We start from the raw sequence: 18,215 nt of genomic DNA on the forward strand, positions 1-18,215 counted from the left end.
AGTGACTAACACCTTCTTTGAAATGACAACAAACAAACAGAAAACAGATTAGTGGTTGCCAGGAGTTAAGAATGGGGGTGAGGTGGGAGGTGAGGCAGATGAGGGCAGCCATAAAAGGGATCCTTGCGGTGACTGACCTGTTCTGTATCTTGATCACATCAATATCTTGGTTGTGATACTGTATTAAAGTCTACTATTAAAGTAGGTTAAAGTACCCAGGATCGCTCTATGTCTTGTAACTGCACGTGAATCTACAATTTTCTCAAAATAAAAAGTCTAGTTTTTAAAAAAAAAAAAAAAAACACAAAACACTAGCTATATCTCAAATCTGAACCAAAAATTAGATTCTCAGTGCAAGAGTACCTCACAATCAATCATAGTTTCCAACAAAAGATCTCACAGCAACTATCATACATTAGAGTTTTGCTTAAAAGAGGTGAGAAGAAAAGAGAATTTTCCTGATCAATATGAAAGTAGAGTCTTCTTTACACATAAAAATTATTCTCAGAAACTGGGATGGCAAAAAGAAATGACAAGTACTAACACAGAGAAGTGTCCCTGCCCAAAACACTGAGCGTGGACCCTGAGCAAGTCTATCTCTAACAGTGCACGGCTGGACTTCCATAGGGATGAGTAAGAGCCACCAATCTGTGAAATCTGATCCGTTTGCCATTTAGAGCCATGTGACTCACCAAGGCTGCCTGCATTCATATCTAAAAATACAGGAAATCTGCAGCCTAGGCAAATTTGGCTCATTGGCTCAGGGCTTTTTGATTCAAATGCTGCACATTTAGAGATAGTGGTTTTATATTTATACCAACCAGCTGCAAAGGAGGTTCTGCTGCTCAAATGACAGAGACTAGGTGGAAGTCTAGAAGGAAAGAGGATCAGAAGACTTATCTGCTTCTATACATTTATCTGGAAGTCACAGGATGACACTTTCTCAGTCACTGGGAACATGAGATCTGAAGTTCTCTGCAGGCTAGAAGGATGAGCTTTCTTAGGCAAATGGGTGTGCCCCATGAAATGCTGGTCTTCAAAGAGGACAAAGGGAGTGTCAGGAGCTATTAAAGACAGAGTAGGGTGTGCCAGTCGCACGCAGTGGAGCATCACTTGGACTGGTGGCAACCAACTCTACAGACAGAGAGGGTGTGCTGCCTTGGATCTGCCATTTCCTGTTTTATCTAGTTCCACTCAGTATCTCCTCCAGTAATGCCTCAGGCCATGACCACTGGTGAGGAGGACAGTTGGTATTTGTGAATTACCTCTTGGACATGCAAATTCCTTCTCAGGAGGCTCCCCCTTCAACCCTTGGGAACTGCCTGGCAGAGCCCCTGCACTCACCCATCAAGACGCTCAGCAGCTTCTGCACTCTGGAATTGACCCCCACAATTCGGTAGAGCCCTTGCTCATTGATCCCTGAGAAGAGAAACAGTGAAGATTTAATTAGAGGCACGTCAGAACACTAGTCAGGCCAACCCAGCCAAATGCACTTTTTTCATTTTCTCAGGACTTCTAAAAGCTTCTCTAATTAAAATTCCCTGTCACTCAGCTCTGCTCTTAGCGAAGGAGTGGGATTTGGTACAGCTGTCTAGGATTTCATGGATGTGCTGCACACTTCAGTCCTCATGTTAGTTCAGTCATCACAGGGCACGAAACTGCCCGCTTCTCTTGCCAAGGTAGCATCTGAAGAGTTTTTAAAGATGTGAAATATACACTTCTACATATGTCATATTTAACCAGTTTTTTCATTTAAAAAACCAAAAATGAAACGATAAAATAAGTTCACACTACAGACAAGGATATACACTTTATAATCTATTTTTGCATACAGATGCAAATACTGAGCTGTTGGGGCATTTTATATTTTGGACAATGTTATCAGCTAAGGCTGAGAAATTAGTCAATTCATTCATCTGTGGTGCAAATTTCTTTATAAAGAAAAAAGTCGACCACCTTTATTGTACCCAAGGAAACAGGCAAATAGACTACAAGGGGTTCACCTTCAAACACCCAAACAAAGAACCAAAGCTAACCAGCCTCAGTGCTTTGTTCATTTAACTGCAAGGATTAGATCACCACTGCATCTTTTACATCCAGGCCAAGTGGAATGATGTGGTGAAATGACTTTTTTCCTGCTGGTCCCAAGCCCATTATATCTGACACTTCTCAACTAACTGGTCTCCTGCTGCCTCTTATTCCTCTACTTAGTACTCAAAAGGAGCTTCTCAAAGTGTCAGTCAGTTCAAATCATCTCTTTTCTTAAAATCTTCCAATGACTTCCCACTGCATTTGGATCACAATCAAAATTTACCAAGGCCTGTAAGGCCCTACACAGTTGAGCATAGGCCCACCTCTGACTGCTTTATCACACATGCCTCCAGCCATGTGTGCCTTCCTGTTACTCCAGCATGCAAAGCTCAAGCCCCCAAACCACAGCCTCTGCACAGGATTCCCTCTACCTGGAGCATTCTTCCCCCAGATCTTTTCACCACTGAGGTGTCAGCTTACATGCCACCTCTTCGATCAAAAACATCCCATGACCAGCACTATTCTCCACTGCCTTAACCAGTTTTCTTTTTTTAATAGTAGTCAACAGTATCTGAAATCATCTTTATTATTCAATTTCTTGTTTGCTTTCCCCCCACAATTACCATGTAAACTTTTAAGTACAGTGAGTCTATCTTCTTCACCATTATATCCCCAGTACCTACGTAAGTCTACAATTTAGGACAGAATGAATAGAGCATTCATCAGGGCCACTACTTTGGGACCAAAACAAAATTTCCTGGAAGAAATCTGGGAAAAGGCTGACTGCAGTGTCTTCAACAAGGCCTTCAGAGAAATGGAACTAATAAACAAAAGGAAGTAGTCCAGAATGGTAAGATTTTACAGCTCAAATGGACTATATAAGCATGTACATTATCCTGCATGGTTCATGGGCTAGGAGACCCTGGATCTCCTGAGGGATGGGCCTCAAGTGACTAAGTAGCAGAACCATTATTCAATCACGTGGTGGCTTGAAGGGCTTATCGTTTCTGCAACATCTCCACCCCTTCTGTCCCTGTGCTTTCCTAGAGCTTCACACTCTTCTAGCTCCCAGTGGATGACTGCCGAACCTCAGCATGCATGAGAGGTCTGTTCACTCACCTCTGGTCACCACCAATGGTGGTGGTGTGCACATACATGCACCGCAGTAAGGAGATAACCCACTTCCTCCCAAGCATTTATGAGAAAATGGCATTTAACTCACCCTGTCCTTGTTTCCTCTTTGTGTTAAAACTTCTTTAGATGTTAAAATATATCACATTCATTCTCATTTTAGAGGGGGTGGGGACAAGGAGATGGAGGCTAAAAGATCAAACCAGTTGGTGACCCTCTTCTTCCTCTACTACTCAATGCACATTTTTTCTGGTTTTACATCAGGAAAAAGTCACCCTCTTGAGCTGTGGGTTTGCATTTATCACATAGACTATGAAGGAGTTTAAATGATTAGGAGATGTTGCTCTCAGTTTTGGCGGCTGAAAACTGAGAGACAAAGAGGCTGGCCCACCTCTGCAGGAACTTGAACTTCATCATGGAGAGGAGGGGAGCTCACTTTTGGCTCCAGTTTTATACTTTTACCCTTGTTAATCCTGCCATGCTGCAGTCCATGGGGTCACAAAGAGTTAGACACGACTGAGTGACTGAACTGAACTGAACCCTGTACCTCTTATTTCTCATTCCTTTAAAATGACAAGCAAATCAAAACGCCTATTGAAAAATTACCTTAGTAACACACTTTAAAAAGTGTCGAAAGTGCAGTTATGGAAAACAGACAAATCCAAGGAAGACAGTGAAGGACAGCAGAATCTGCCACTCACAACACAAGTTGCCCATGCAAGCATGATCTTTCCTCTCCTTGCCGTCCCGAGGATGGGTACAGAGTGGACAGGCTGGTTCAGAACTTGCATTTTTCACTTAATATACATTAATGAAAACCTTAGATTTCAATAAATATATTTCTACTGCATTTTTCACTAAAAATTTTCACTAAAAATTCAGAGTGTTTTACTGTATGGATGTAGCACATTCTTGATTTAACCAATTTTTGAGACATTTGGCCCATTTCTGTTTTTTGTTTTGTTTCTTACCTTAACACTACTGTATAAACATCTTTATGGCTCAACCTGGCCCATGACCTTATTTCCTCAAGATCAATTCCCAGAAATGTCACTTTCTTCTATTTTATATTCTCTGGCTATGTTTTACAAATCTTTGAAACTCTTTATTAAAGGAAGGTATAGCAGAAATAAGCAAACTTAAAAAAAATAGCACACATTATAATGATTACTTTGGAAAGAATAAATTTGGACTAGATGCACAGCAGTAGAGGTTTATACGGTTAGTTTTTTTTTCCTTCTTCCCCTCTACTCAATGCTTCATAGCCTTTAATATAATGCTTATATTTCTAAACTTGTAAGAGTTAAGGATCCTGTTTTAGAAGACAGAACTTCCTCAGACAAAGGGCTGGAGGGTTGAGATGTGGGAAAATCAATTAAGATTCCCATCTTTGACAATGGTTCAAATCAAATCCAGTGGAAAGACAACGATCAGCTTTCCTCAGGAATATAACAGACAATGTACTCAAAGCTTGAAACTGCCAGAATTGAGGAATCTCCTCTGCAGCTGTCTCCTCTAAGACAGAGACCACTGACAAACCAGCCTCTCTGACCTCAAAGTGCTGCTCCTATGGACCCAGGAAAGGTCAACGTGTGAAACAGCACCACTGCAGAAACCAGGGGCCTGACCCTTTCTCCTTACCTAGATAGTACCCTGGGCTGAATTCCTAATCTGGGGCCCACAACCCCAAGAAGCCCACTAGAGAATTCAGGGTGTCTATCAACTTAGGAAAACTATCACAACTTTATTTCCACCTATAACTGAAATTAAACATTTCCTTCCCTTACAACATAAGCAACAAATCACAGCTTTAGCAGTATATGCAACTTGGCTGGAAACCAAAGATATTTTCCTAATATGTTACAACTGTCACTGACATCCTGAACTATCACTAATTCTGAATTATGCTAGCTATCAGACCCACTGCCAGAACCTGATGTGTAAACAAAGAATCAGATATATTATTATATCACAACCATGGTTTTTAGTATTTTAACCGAATTTCAGTAACTTCAGTAGCTTCCCTGGTGGCTCAGAAGGTAAAGAATCTGCCTGCAATGCAGGAGACCTGGGTTTGACCCCTGGGTTGGGAAGAACCCCTGGATAAGGGAATGGCTAGCCACTCCAGTATTCTTGCCTGAAGAATTCATTGGACAGAGGAGCCTGGTGGGCTACAGTCCACAGGTCCACAAAGAGTCAGACATGACTGACTGACTAACACACATCAATAACTAGATTCCTTATAATTCTATGTATTTGATATGCATGCATTTAAAACAGTCTTTTTATTAGCTGAAAAGGTTGATGACACCAAATGAACCAAATCAGCTGAGAGCCCCTGTGCTTCAGAACAACACAAGCTGTGGAAACACACTGCCAATGGCGTTTGGGGAGTTAATGAGTCACTAGAGGTTGGGAAATAGCAGGTAGCAGGTCTGCCACCTCACCAGATGTGTGACCTTCACTGAGAACAATGCCATCTGCTGAACTATTTTACCTCTGGTTTCCACAGCATGGATGCATTTCCTGATGATGCTGAAGCCAATGCTGTCCAACTGTGCAGCTGAAAGAGGAAGAAGAAGGCAGTCAAGTTGCTGGCCACACACATACCAACCCTGGAACAGGGCTTGACCAACCCAGCATGACTCAGTCCCATGGTGTTGCCAAGGATTCTTTTCTTTTTTTCCACTGAAAGTACAGGAATGATTCAAAATTTAAAACTGCTAGCATTCACAGAGAGCTTACCATATGCCAGGTACAGTTCAAAGTGCTTTGCACATATTATCTCATTTAATTCTCATGGTAACTCTCTGCAAGGTTATCGTCTATTAACAGCAGAAGAAACACAGCACAGAGTGATGAGTACTTTACTGAAGGAGTAACCAGGCAAACTTTAACTTGTTTTGCTGTTGTCAGGAGCTTTAGGACTAACTGTGTGCTGGTCTCCTTCAAAAGGCATAAATAAAAGACTATACTACCCAAAGCAATCTATAGATTCAATGCAATCCCTATCAAGCTACCAATGGTATTTTTCACAGGACTAGAACAAAAAATTTCACAATTTGTATGGAAATACAAAAAACCTCGAATAGCCAAAGTAATCTTGAGAAAGAAGAATGGAACTGGAGGAATCAACCTGCCTGACTTCAGACTATACTACAAAGCCACAGTCATCAAGACAGCATGGTACTGGCATGAAGACAGAAATATAGATCAATGGAACAGAATAGAAAGCTCAGAAATAAATCCACGAACCTATGGACACCTTATCTTTGACAAAGGAGGCAAGGATATACAATAGAAAAAAGACAACCTCTTTAACAAATGGGGCTGGGAAAACTGGTCAACCACTTGTAAAAGAATGAAACTAGAACACTTTCTAACACCATACACAAAAATAAACTCAAAATGGATTAAAGATCTAAATGTAAGACCAGAAACTATAAAACTCCTAGAGGAGAACATAGGCAAAACACTCTCCGACATAAATCACAGCAGGATCCTCTATGACCCACCTCCCAGAATATTGGAAATAAAAGCAAAACTAAACAAATGGGACCTAATTAAACTTAAAAGCTTTTGCACTACAAAGGAAACTATAAGTAAGGTGAAAAGACAGCCCTCAGATTGGGAGAAAATAATAGCAAATGAAGCAACAGACAAAGGATTAATCTCAAAAATATACAAGCAACTCCTGTAGCTCAATTCCAGAAAAATAAATGACCCAATCAAAAAATGGGCCAAAGAACTAAACAGACATTTCATCAAAGAAGACATACAGATGGCTAACAAACACATGAAAAGATGCTCAACATCACTCATTATCAGAGAAATGCAAATCAAAACCACAATGAGGTACCATTACACGCCAGTCAGGATGGCTGCTATCCAAAAGTCTACAAGCAATAAATGCTGGAGAGGGTGTGGAGAAAAGGGAACCCTCTTACACTATTGGTGGGAATGCAAACTAGTACAGCCGCTATGGAGAACAGTGTCGAGATTCCTTAAAAAACTGGAAATAGAACTGCCACATGACCCAGCAATCCCACTGCTGGGCATACACACTGAGGAAAGCAGATCTGAAAGAGACACGTGCACCCCAATGTTCATCGCAGCACTGTTTATAATAGCCAGGACATGGAAGCAACCTAGATGCCCATCAGCAGATGAATGGATAAGGAAGCTGTGGTACATATACACCATGGAATATTACTCAGCCATTAAAACGAATTCATTTGAATCAGTTCTAATGAGATGGATGAAACTGGAGCCCATTATACAGAGTGAAGTAAGTCAGAAAGATAAAGACCATTACAGTATACTAACACATATATATGGAATTTAGAAAGATGGTAACGATAACCCTATATGCAAAACAGAAAAAGAGACACAGATGTACAGAACAGACTTTTGGACTCTGTGGAAGAAGGCGAGGGTGGGATGTTTCGAGAGAACAGCATCGAAACATGTATATTATCTAGGGTGAAACAGATCACCAGCCCAGGTTGGATGCATGAGACAAGTACACTGGGAAGACCCAGAGGGATCGGGTAGAGAGGGAGGTGGGAGGGGGGATCGGGATGGGGAATACATGTAAATCCATGGCTGATTCATGTCAATGTATGGCAAAAACCACTACAATATTGTAAAGTAATTAGCCTCCAACTAATAAAAATAAATGGGAAAAAAAAGGCATAAATTAAATGCTCAATAAATGTCAGGTAAGTGCTTCACAGAGCTCCCCTTGTTTAATAAGTCCTCTAGGTTGGTACTATCATGAGCCCCAAATTATACAAGAAGAAACAGATTTGGCAAAGCTAACTATCTTGACCAAAGCTGCAGAGCTAATATGTGGAAGACTCATATAAGGAGCCAGTAAAACCTTAATTGCCTTAAAAGTGACTCTGAAAAATAAAAAAATAAGTGACTCTGAGTTAAAGGGAAGAATAAAATTTTGCTCAGATGACTAGAAAAAGGAAAAAAAAGGAAAAGTGACGGGGGGGGGAGGGGCGGGGATTAAAACAAGGACATTAAACTAAAACTAAATTAAACTAAACTAAACTAAAACAAGGAATTAAAACCAAGGACAAAGAAGATATCTAAGGGAAAAGCACTAATGTGGAAGACCCATCCTCTATGTGGTGACAGGGTTCTCCATCTGCTCCAAACTCCCTCCTGTCACTCAGAAAATAAATGACAAGCAGCACCAACTTTTCCATAGCACAGAATCAACTGCCAACCTGGCAACAGGGCTGAAAACCCAACAAAATTCATCCCCATGCTCTGATTATCCAATGATAAGATGTGCGTGGTAATCTTTAAGAATCTTTGACCTCCTTAGGATATCAGGACAAGATATTCTACAAACCAGTGTTTTGAGTGGAGAAGGGAATGGTAGGAAGAAGGAAAGTGAGTATTTATAAATGATTTGTTGTCATCCCAGGGCAAGAAATACACTTATAAAATACGAGAACTGAGCAGAACTTGAACTCATCTTGGATCTCATCCAAATGGAATCTCTCCATTCTTAATGTATATGGTTGACTATAGGTCCAGTGAAGGAAAAAATCCTTTAAAAAAATCACTGAAAATTCCCCAAATCAAACCAAAAAGGAATGGCAACTTCCCCAAACTTCTCTTCCCAAAGAGAACCAGCTTTAGCTCTTACATGTGTACATGTCACTTCGTGGTACTTATTATTAAACATACTTACTATCTCTAGGATAGTAAATAAAGTACCGGAAAGGGGGAGGAAATGATGTTTTTCTTCCTGCAGAGCACTTGCTATACAAACCATTGTTCTTGTTCTCTTAAAGCTACAGAGAGTCTACTAATTCAATCCCTTGCTTCTTCTAATATGAACCGAGTGTTTACTCTGCAAATTGTGTTGTATATAGCTTTCTGACTCAGAAAAGGATCATTCTTCTAAATAAAGCTCAACTCATACCATCGAGTTTTCTCAAATTTTATGACAAACTGTAATACATAGTCTAAATATCTACTGGAATCAAAGCAAGATTTTTTAAAAATGATAACTCACTAAGATATAATTCACTCATTTAAAACTTACAATTCATTAATTTCTAGTATATTTCAAAGTCATGAATCAATCACCATTCTCTACACAACATTTTCAATACTCCCATGAAAAACCTTATACACATTAACAGTAACTCTATTTCCCTCCTCCCTCAGCTCCTAGAAACCAGAAATCTATCTTCTGTTTCTATAGATTTGCTTATTCTGGACATTTCATGTACAAGCAATCATATAATATGTGGTGTTTTGTATCTAGTTTCTTTCACTTAGTATAATGCTTTCCAGATTTCTCTACAATGCAGCATCAATGTACTTTACTCCATTTCATGACTAAATAACATTTCATTGCCTGGATATACCACATTTCATTTATCCATTCATCAGTTACCATTTCTGCTTTTTGGCTATTATGAATAATGCTACTAGGAACACACTGGTGTACAAATCTTTGTGTGAACATATATTTTCATTTCTGTTCATTATGTGCCCAAGGTTAGAAGTGCTAGGTTATATGGTAACTCTATGCTTAACTTTTTGAAGAAATGCCAAACTGCTTTCTAAAAGTGCTAGACCACTTTACATTCCCACCAGTGACATATGAAAATTCCAATTTCTCCAGGTCCTTACCAATGTTTGTGATTGTCTTTTTAATTACTGCCATTCTGGATGTGAAATGGTATCTCACTGTGGTTGTTACTTGCATTTCCCTAATGACTACTGGTGCTGGGCATCTTTTCATGTGTAGGGGAGAAAGTTCATTCCTTTATACAGTAGTCAAAATAGAGCCTACTGACAAGTATTTGTCAGAGGGGAAATTGTTTTCTATGCTTAACGATGTTACCTAAATGTCCATAACATGATTCAATAGTCAGTTGAAGCCTTTTGGTTCTTCTTTTGAGAGGTGATTAGGAGGATTCTTACACAGGGATGATAGTCAAGGAAGTTTGGGAGAGAAAGGACTGAAGTTGTGGACAGTGCTCTGGGGAGTTGCTGAGATGGATTCCAAATTTAGAAATTTTAAGGGTAGGTTTGTGAACATGATCGTGTTCTAGGCATTGACGAACTTCTGTTCTGGACAAAGACTATTTTGCTTCCTTACCCCGTGAACATGGTTAAAATTAGAAATAACTTGGCAGCTGACAGGGATGACCCCAGTGGCCAGAAGATACATGCTCATAAAGCCACTAGCCCAACTACTGGAAGAAATACGGACAGAGCTAGATATAACCCTGCAGAGACAAATCAGTCCTTGACCTTTTCTCATGGAACTGTGGGAAGTTGGCTCCTTCTCTAAGTAGGTAATAGCTAATGGAAAAGAATACAATGCTATCCCCCAAGCATATTCAGAAAAAAACTAAATTCCACTAAGCCACACTAATTATACTTATGTCTTTTGGAAAATGCCAAAGAAAAATGCCCCCCACCCAAAATCTCTGAGTAAATGTTCCTTCTTTGGTTTTCCCAAAATTAGAAGTTCTCCAATTTGTTTTATACCAGCAAAACCCTTTTCATGAAATAAATCTTACACAGATGTTACACATAAAGTCATTACACACGTAACAATATTAGTATCATTAGTTGTCTAAATTCAAATGCATATAACAAATTCATATATTGCCAAGACAAATGCTAAGAGCTCAAGGTAACACTATAAGCCTCTAACGTGTTCAAGCTGCATACTGATGATAATTACTACAGTTTCATAAACAAAACTGTGTTAAGAGATGGAATTAATATGAAACAACAGTCCTAATAAGGAACTCATGAAAAACACTTTAACTATCACTGTTGTAAATCTCTAAACTGTAACTGATATAAATTATTACACTGCCCCCTACCCTGGCACTTCTCTGTATTTCTCTATCTCTGGTGTGCACACGTGTGTACACACACACACACACACACACACAGGTTTGAATTCTATTCTCACCAGTCTGAGTTTCCTGCTGACATCGTGATTAGGATACTGATGATGAACAATTTCTTTCCTATTTAACATGTACTGAGTACCACTGATGTGACAGGGACTACAGTGAATCCATAATCAGATCATTAGTCCTGATCACTGTCCAGAAGATACATAATCTAAGTTAATTGAGATCTCCTATTCGAAAAATCCAGTTCCCACTATCAGGTTTAGAACACCATCACAACTGAGCAGAGTTTGCTAATGAAAGAAAAAGTCTGAGCAGCCCGCCAGATGGAAGCGGCTGTCCTTAATCCCTTCGAGCAGGTGATTCAGCTCTTTTACTGAGCCTAGGCTCAGAAAAGGTCAGGGATTTATTTGCAATTGCTGTATCCTTATAATCTCCAGAAATAATCTCTCATTAAATATCTACTAGGCTTGCATTATTCCCTTAATTTGACTGGCAATGAGTTGTTGCAGGGCCGGTACCTCCTGGGCCAGACACTCACGGTCTGGCAGCTAAGGCTTGGACTGGCTCACCTTCCTCTCTCAGCCATGAGTTTAGCTCTGCCCAGGTTTACACAAAGGGCAGGCCAAACAGTTGTCAGATAATGAATATTCACAGACCTCACACAAACACCCAGGCTGACCTGCCAAGTTAGAAAAGGGTCATCCTCTTAACTGTCATGTCAACTTTTGAAGCATTATTTGTCTGTTTTTAGAGGAAGTTAAGGGCCAGCGTCACACAAAGCTATTTTCTCTAAGTTTTATGGAGAACAGAAGGACATGGGACAGGCAGTTTGACTCTCAGTCAACCTGGATATTCTTAGGGCCAAAGAGGGAGGAGGATGCCTAGCAAACTATTTGGTCTTTGCTTACCATGCCCAGGGTATGAACTCTGAGAGGAGGGAAGCAGGTGAGATCCAGGAACTGACTGCTTTACTGCAATGGGCTTAAAACAGCAATATACTTTAAGGATCAGTCAAATTGTTTAAAAGAAGAAGACTGGTGGGTCAGGTATATACATGGATTTTAGCATAACCTTCAATGCCTTGTTCTGCAGCTTCTGGTACCTCATGTTACCTCTATGAAGCTTTCCTTGGTCTTTAAAAAAAAAAAGAAGCAGCAGCAGCATGTAGGTAATGGTAAAGAGTGAGAACTACAATAAAATCATGAACTTAACCTTTAGCACTTCCCTTCTTTCTTATCTCCCACATCCAAATTATTCACCTCAGTTTTACCACCTAATGCATCTCAATTTTACCTAGTTCTCGCTGCCTTCACCACACCACCCTGGTCCCCTCATCTGTTACTAGGACAGCTGCAAGGCCCTCCTAACTGGTCTCCTTGGCGCACACCTCCTCTGACTTCCTCCAATCTGCCCTCAACCCTGCAACCCCCATGACCTTGACAAAACCAGACCACATCACCTCTCTGCCTAAAATCATTTAATGGCACCCCACTGCTCTTAGAAGCATAACCCTGGCCCCTAACAAGGCCCACACAGCCTTGCATGGTCTGGCTCCAGCTTCGTCTCAGGGCCCTCCCCCAGGTCTCAGCATCCCAACCACACTGGCTTCCTCTCAGAGTGTCCAGTTGACCACACTTTCTCCTCAGCCTTTGTACAAGCTGTGTTTCACCCCTGGGAGCCCTTTGGCCCATGTGACTCCAAATTCTCAGGTCTTCCCCTTCAAGTATCATCTCCTGTAAAGAAGCCTCTCTGACCCCTCCACCTAGGTTGATGCCTTCCTCAACCTCTCCATCAGAGTATGCAACAGGAGTACAAAGCTACATTTATTTGTACAATCCTGCAAAAGATGTCTGTCTACCAAGCTGGATATGCATTCATAAAGACAATGGTCCATATATAACTTTACTCATTTATTGTCATTATTACTAAATCTCTGTCATCCACCGTCCACCATAATGCTGGAAATGAAGTAGAAGCATGTAACTTTTCATTTGGTGTAATTTTTCATTTTGGATACACGGATCTGTAAAGTGGTGACTGAATGGTAGGAAGAGCTGCAGAGGGGCAGTGTGGTAGAGTCAAACTGACGTTTCAAACTTCAACTGATGTAAACCCTATGAAAGCAGATAGGTTATCTAAGCTTCTGCTCCTCAGCTTTTCCATCTTTTGTGAGGATAAAAGGTTAAATAAAGAAATGAATGGCTTAATCTAACCACTTCCTTCCTTCCTGTATCAATACAAACAGGTATTACCAAGCAGTACAGCCCTAAGAATCAGGGAAAAACAAAAACTATGCAAGCCAAGACATAGAACAGAGGAAACAAAACCAAGTTTAGGTTTCCTGGACACTTTTAATAATAGAAATCCTTTGCTTGCACATACTAACTAGGCCATCTAAACAATCAGACAGGACTTCCCTGGTGGTACAGTGGATAGGAATCCACCTGCCAATGCAGGAGACATGGGTTCAAGTCCTGGTCCGGGAAGATCCCACATGCTGCGGAGCAACTAAGCCCGTGTACCACAAGTACTGAGCCCTCACTCTAGAGCCTGTGCTCTACAAGAGGAGCCACCATAATGAGGAGCCTGCAAACCACAATGACGTAGTCCCCACTCACTGCAACTGGAGAAAGCCTGAGAAAAGCAATGGAGACCCAGTGCAGCCAGAAATAAAAATAAATAAATAAAATCATTAAAAAAAACAAAAACAGTCAGACAGGCCTGAGGGTAGAGAAAGCTCTAGAAAATAAGAGCATTCACCTCCAGAATTCTGTGCCACTCACTCTTGAGGTCCCAAAGTCCCTCTTATAAAAATCACTGACTAGCTGCTGCCTGTCTCCAAATCGTTAGTATTCAAAGCACCCAGAAACTAGGTAAGTGGCCAAATCACCAGTTCTGAATAGAAGGGACCTTCTCACAGCATAGGCTGACTGATGGACATATAATCTGGAAAAAAAAAATGACACTTTGAAATATGTCCCAAAGTTACCCCAGACATGCCTCCCAGGAATTCTAACAGACCTCAGACCTCTCCTCGAAAGGAGAGGAACTGACTTACCTGAATTAGGCTCAACGTGAATTAGATGGAATTAACAGTTTCCTAAAGCTGGTGTTCGACTGACTTTTTCTTTATTCAACTTTTCTTTGATTAAAAAAAAAAATACCTTTCAAGGTTTTTTTTTTTTCTTTTTTTATGGGAGAAATGGAATTTTCTGGAAATAAAAACAAGAGAACTGAGGTAAAGGAAGTCCTTGCTGTGTTTCCAATGCTGATGGATACAGGAAGTCATCTGGAATTGCTGAGACCAGCCCACCACTTTATGGACAGTTCCTGGGGCACGTTCTCACCACAGAAATTTACTCACTTTCCCTATGTGATTTGCTCTTTAAAGCCTGGCCTGCCTCGCTCCTTCTGAATTTAATCAATTTCAGCACCATTAAAAGCCATGAAGAAAAACACCCACACTGAATTGAATACAAAATCCCATCTGGAGAAGAGATTTCCAGTTGACTCACACACTCAGAGGGGCTCACATCCTTTTCCTAAGCATGTGAAGCCCCAGAGTTGCCAGGGCTTCCTGGCTGTGAAGCTTCCAGTGGGGTCCAGGAAAGGTGTGAGTTCTCTACTTGGGCAATTACCCAGAGCCAGTTTTAATCCCAGATCAGCTCCCCACACCTGTGACCCATTTCACTTCACTGCCAACTGCCCTTTATTCTGTTCCCTGGCTGGTAGGTACTCAGGGAATGTGAATGAACTTTAACATTAACTGAAGTAACACTGACAGAAGTTGTATGTACTGGAAAGAGAATAATGAATTTTAAGGCCAGACAGACCTGGCTTAGACTCCTGTCTCTGCCACCTCTGGCCATTATGCTCTTAGGCAAGAAGCTTCACCTTCCTCACCTGTGTGGTATGGTAACTCACCTTAATGCTACGAAGGTCAAATGAAATGCACAGCAACTGAGACTTAGCTAGTATTCGGTAAATGGTCATTACCAGTACTATGATTATTAGGATATAGTAACTACACTACAATACTTGAATCAAACTTTCCAGTTGATGAAATACTCTTCACATCCAAGTGCATGTTAACCTTACTGTAATCTCATGGGGGTACATATTGCTACTATTCTTACTAAAAACATCTTGCTGTGTCTCCACACTAGTAAGTATAATGAAGGATAATACAACACTATTTATAGAATAAATTAATAGCTCATAGTTTATTTGACTTTTCCAATATATCTGTTAAGTTTTTATGATGAGAAATGCCAGGCTCACGATGTTAAGTGGTACCAACAATGATGATGGCAGTAGTAACACTTCGCACATGGTATTGCTCTGGAGTAGGCACTTATTGCACCATATCATCACCATTATCATTATCACCAGCCCTGCTTTGCAGGCAAGAAACCTTGGATCAAACAAGATTAAGGAACTTCTGTAGGATTATGGTGTTCATGAGTGGTGGAACCAGGATTCTAACTTGGTCTGGCTCCAGAGATCATTCTCTTCTATTCCCTGTTCCTCTGCTGAAGTTCACACAGTTAGTCAGAGAAGGACCAGGGCTGGAGTCCTATTTTCTGGATTCTGCCCTTTCTACTCCAGAAGTAGCTCCCAAACCTAGGGGACAGACTCAGGGGCATGCTTGCTCAATGCAGATTCTGGGTGCCTCCCAAAGGATATGCTTCAGCAGGTGTGAGAATCACATGTGGGATAGATAACACTGTACTGTACATCAAGGGACTAAAATTATTATCACTAAAGACCACTACAAATGATTATTGACTGTTAGTTAATGGGTGATATCTATTCCACATTCCTCATCCAATAAAAAAGATTCACCAGTGCTGTGTACCTCAAAGTGTAATGTTGGCTTGTGCCATCAGGGTATATGAAATGATTCCAAGTAGTTCACAAATAAATATTTGCAATTGTTACATACTTACTTTAATAAGTACTAGAAATTTATTGTTTTATCTCACAAAGTATGATGCATTTTTAAAATAAATGTAGTTTAAGAAGAGCGAGTTAATTTTAAAAAACAGTACATAAATAATATTACAGGGGGCATATACACATGTTAAAAAATAATGAAGGTGACAAACAACACATTTGGGAGCTACTGTCCTAATCTGTAGCAGCCCAGGCACCACCTTCAACCTGGCTGAAAGGACAAGATGGGAGGGTACCACATTCTATCAGCAAGCTGTCCTATTTCAACAGTCATCCTTGATTCCTTGCCATCTCTCACACCCCACATCCAATCTGTTAGCCAGTCCCATCAGCAATAACTTAAACCTAGAATCCAGCTACTTCTCATCATCTCTGTTACTAATACTTTGGTCCAAGCTACCATCATCTTTTGCCTGGACTGTTCCCATAGCCTCTCAACTGTTTCTCCTTTTGCCCCCTACAGTGTATTCTCTGCCAGTGGTCAGAGTCATCTTTTAAAAATATACATTGGCTCATGTCACTCGCCTGATCACAACCCGCCAGGGACTTCTTACGACACTTAGAATGCAATCCTACCTCCTGACCACAGCCTCACATGGTTCAGTCTACCTAAACACTCTCCCTCTGGTCTCTGCCAATCCAGTCACAAGGGTCCTTCCTGATACTCCTTGAACATGGCTAGTTCAGCTTCTCCGCTGCAGGGGCCTCTGTACGTGCTTGTTTCTCTGCCAGTTCCTGACATGCCACCCTCCCTAGGTTTGTTCAGGTTTCTCCTTAAATGTCATTTCTTCAAGGAGGCCTCCTCTGTTCCTGGTATCTAAAACAGCCACCCATCAAGAGAGGGATGGACTGGGATTTTGGGGTGAGTGGATGCAAACTGTTACATATAGGATGGATACACAACAAGGTCCTGCAGTGCAGCACGGCGAACTATATTAAGTATCCTGTGATAAACCAAATTGGAAAAGAATATGAAAAAGAATGTGTATCGGTGTATAACTGAGCCATTCTACTGTACAACAGTAACTAACACAACATTGTAAAATCAACTATACTTCAGTAAAAAATAAATTAAATATAAAATAGCCACCCTTCCCTTGTAACTCTCTATCCCTTTGTTCTTACTTCCTCATAGCCCTTCTCTCCACCTGGAAGCCTCCCTTTGTCTGCTGGCTTTCTGTTTGGTGTCCCTGCTCTCATTCAGGGACTTTATCTGCCTTGTTCACTACCATAGCTTCAATACACATCTCCTGAAGGAAGCAACAACTACAACCCACATTTTCACCAGCAGAGACACCAAGAAATCAATAGGTGAAGCAGTTCCGACACTCCAGGAACCTCAATGGGAAGCAGCTGACTGAACCCTGGTACCTTCCAGAGTGCAGGGTCTCCTGGGGAAGCACAGGACAGCACGGATAGGGGTCTCATTCACCCCCTGGCCTCTGTGCATGAACACCACCAATCAGAATTTTCTTCCCTAGCCAGGAAGAACTTCTTTTCTCATGGTTTCTGGAGACACACATTTAGAAAAATAAGCCGAGAAGGATGGAGAGTAAAGCAAGTAAAACAGGTAGCAGAAGAAGAGATGACAACCCTGCCTGGCTTGGAATAAACCTGCCAGTCTCAGATGTCCCAGTTCTCAGCCAGACAGAGGCAGCCAAAGTGGCAGCAGTCGGGTTCCTGCACAGTACAGGCTGGGAGCTGCAGGCCAGCTTGGGGTGGGAGGATGGAGGAAGGACTGTTTCCTTCTGGGTTTTTACATCTGCAGTCTCCTAGTCTGCCTTAAAATTCCTAATCAGGACAGCTGCGAAGAAGGAAGGCTTCATACACGCCTTGGTAATGTGAACCATCTTAATCAGAACTATTTGTCTCCTACCTGGGACTCTGGGCATCCCAAGAATGACTTACAGTCCAGTGGCCTCAATTCCTTTCTACCTCGAGGCCTGGGTGGCTGTGCACTGATTTCTCAACCAAGAGAGATCAGTGCCAGCTTTCCAAAGGTGGACGTGTTTCAAGCGGAAAACCAATCTCCTCTGTCCAGCTAGATCCCTTCCCTGCCTCTGACTACGCGTCCTCTACCTTATCTGCCCTAGAAATGGTTTAGCTATTTTTCAGACACAACAAACCCCAGGGCAGGAGAAGGCAGGGAAGGAGATGCCATTCAGAATCTGAGGCCTAAGA

General features: G+C 41.2%; 1 protein-coding gene across 6 annotated transcripts in view; it reads right to left on the reverse strand.

Moving 5' to 3' along the window:
* The window catches only part of ARHGAP26 (Rho GTPase activating protein 26), a 466,314-nt gene that overhangs the window by 187,034 nt on the left and 261,065 nt on the right, over window positions 1–18,215 (reverse strand). For all 6 annotated transcript variants that reach the window (XM_043465131.1, XM_043465127.1, XM_043465128.1 and 3 more), the window contains exons 13-14: window positions 5,660–5,725; window positions 1,345–1,419 (exon numbers count right to left, since the gene is read on the reverse strand). In XM_043465131.1, coding sequence (XP_043321066.1) covers window positions 1,345–1,419; window positions 5,660–5,725 — 141 coding nt within the window. The remainder of the gene's footprint in view (window positions 1–1,344; window positions 1,420–5,659; window positions 5,726–18,215) is intronic.

The sequence above is a fragment of the Cervus canadensis genome, chromosome 4 (assembly GCF_019320065.1).
Source record: "Cervus canadensis isolate Bull #8, Minnesota chromosome 4, ASM1932006v1, whole genome shotgun sequence".
Classification (NCBI taxonomy): domain Eukaryota; kingdom Metazoa; phylum Chordata; class Mammalia; order Artiodactyla; family Cervidae; genus Cervus; species Cervus canadensis.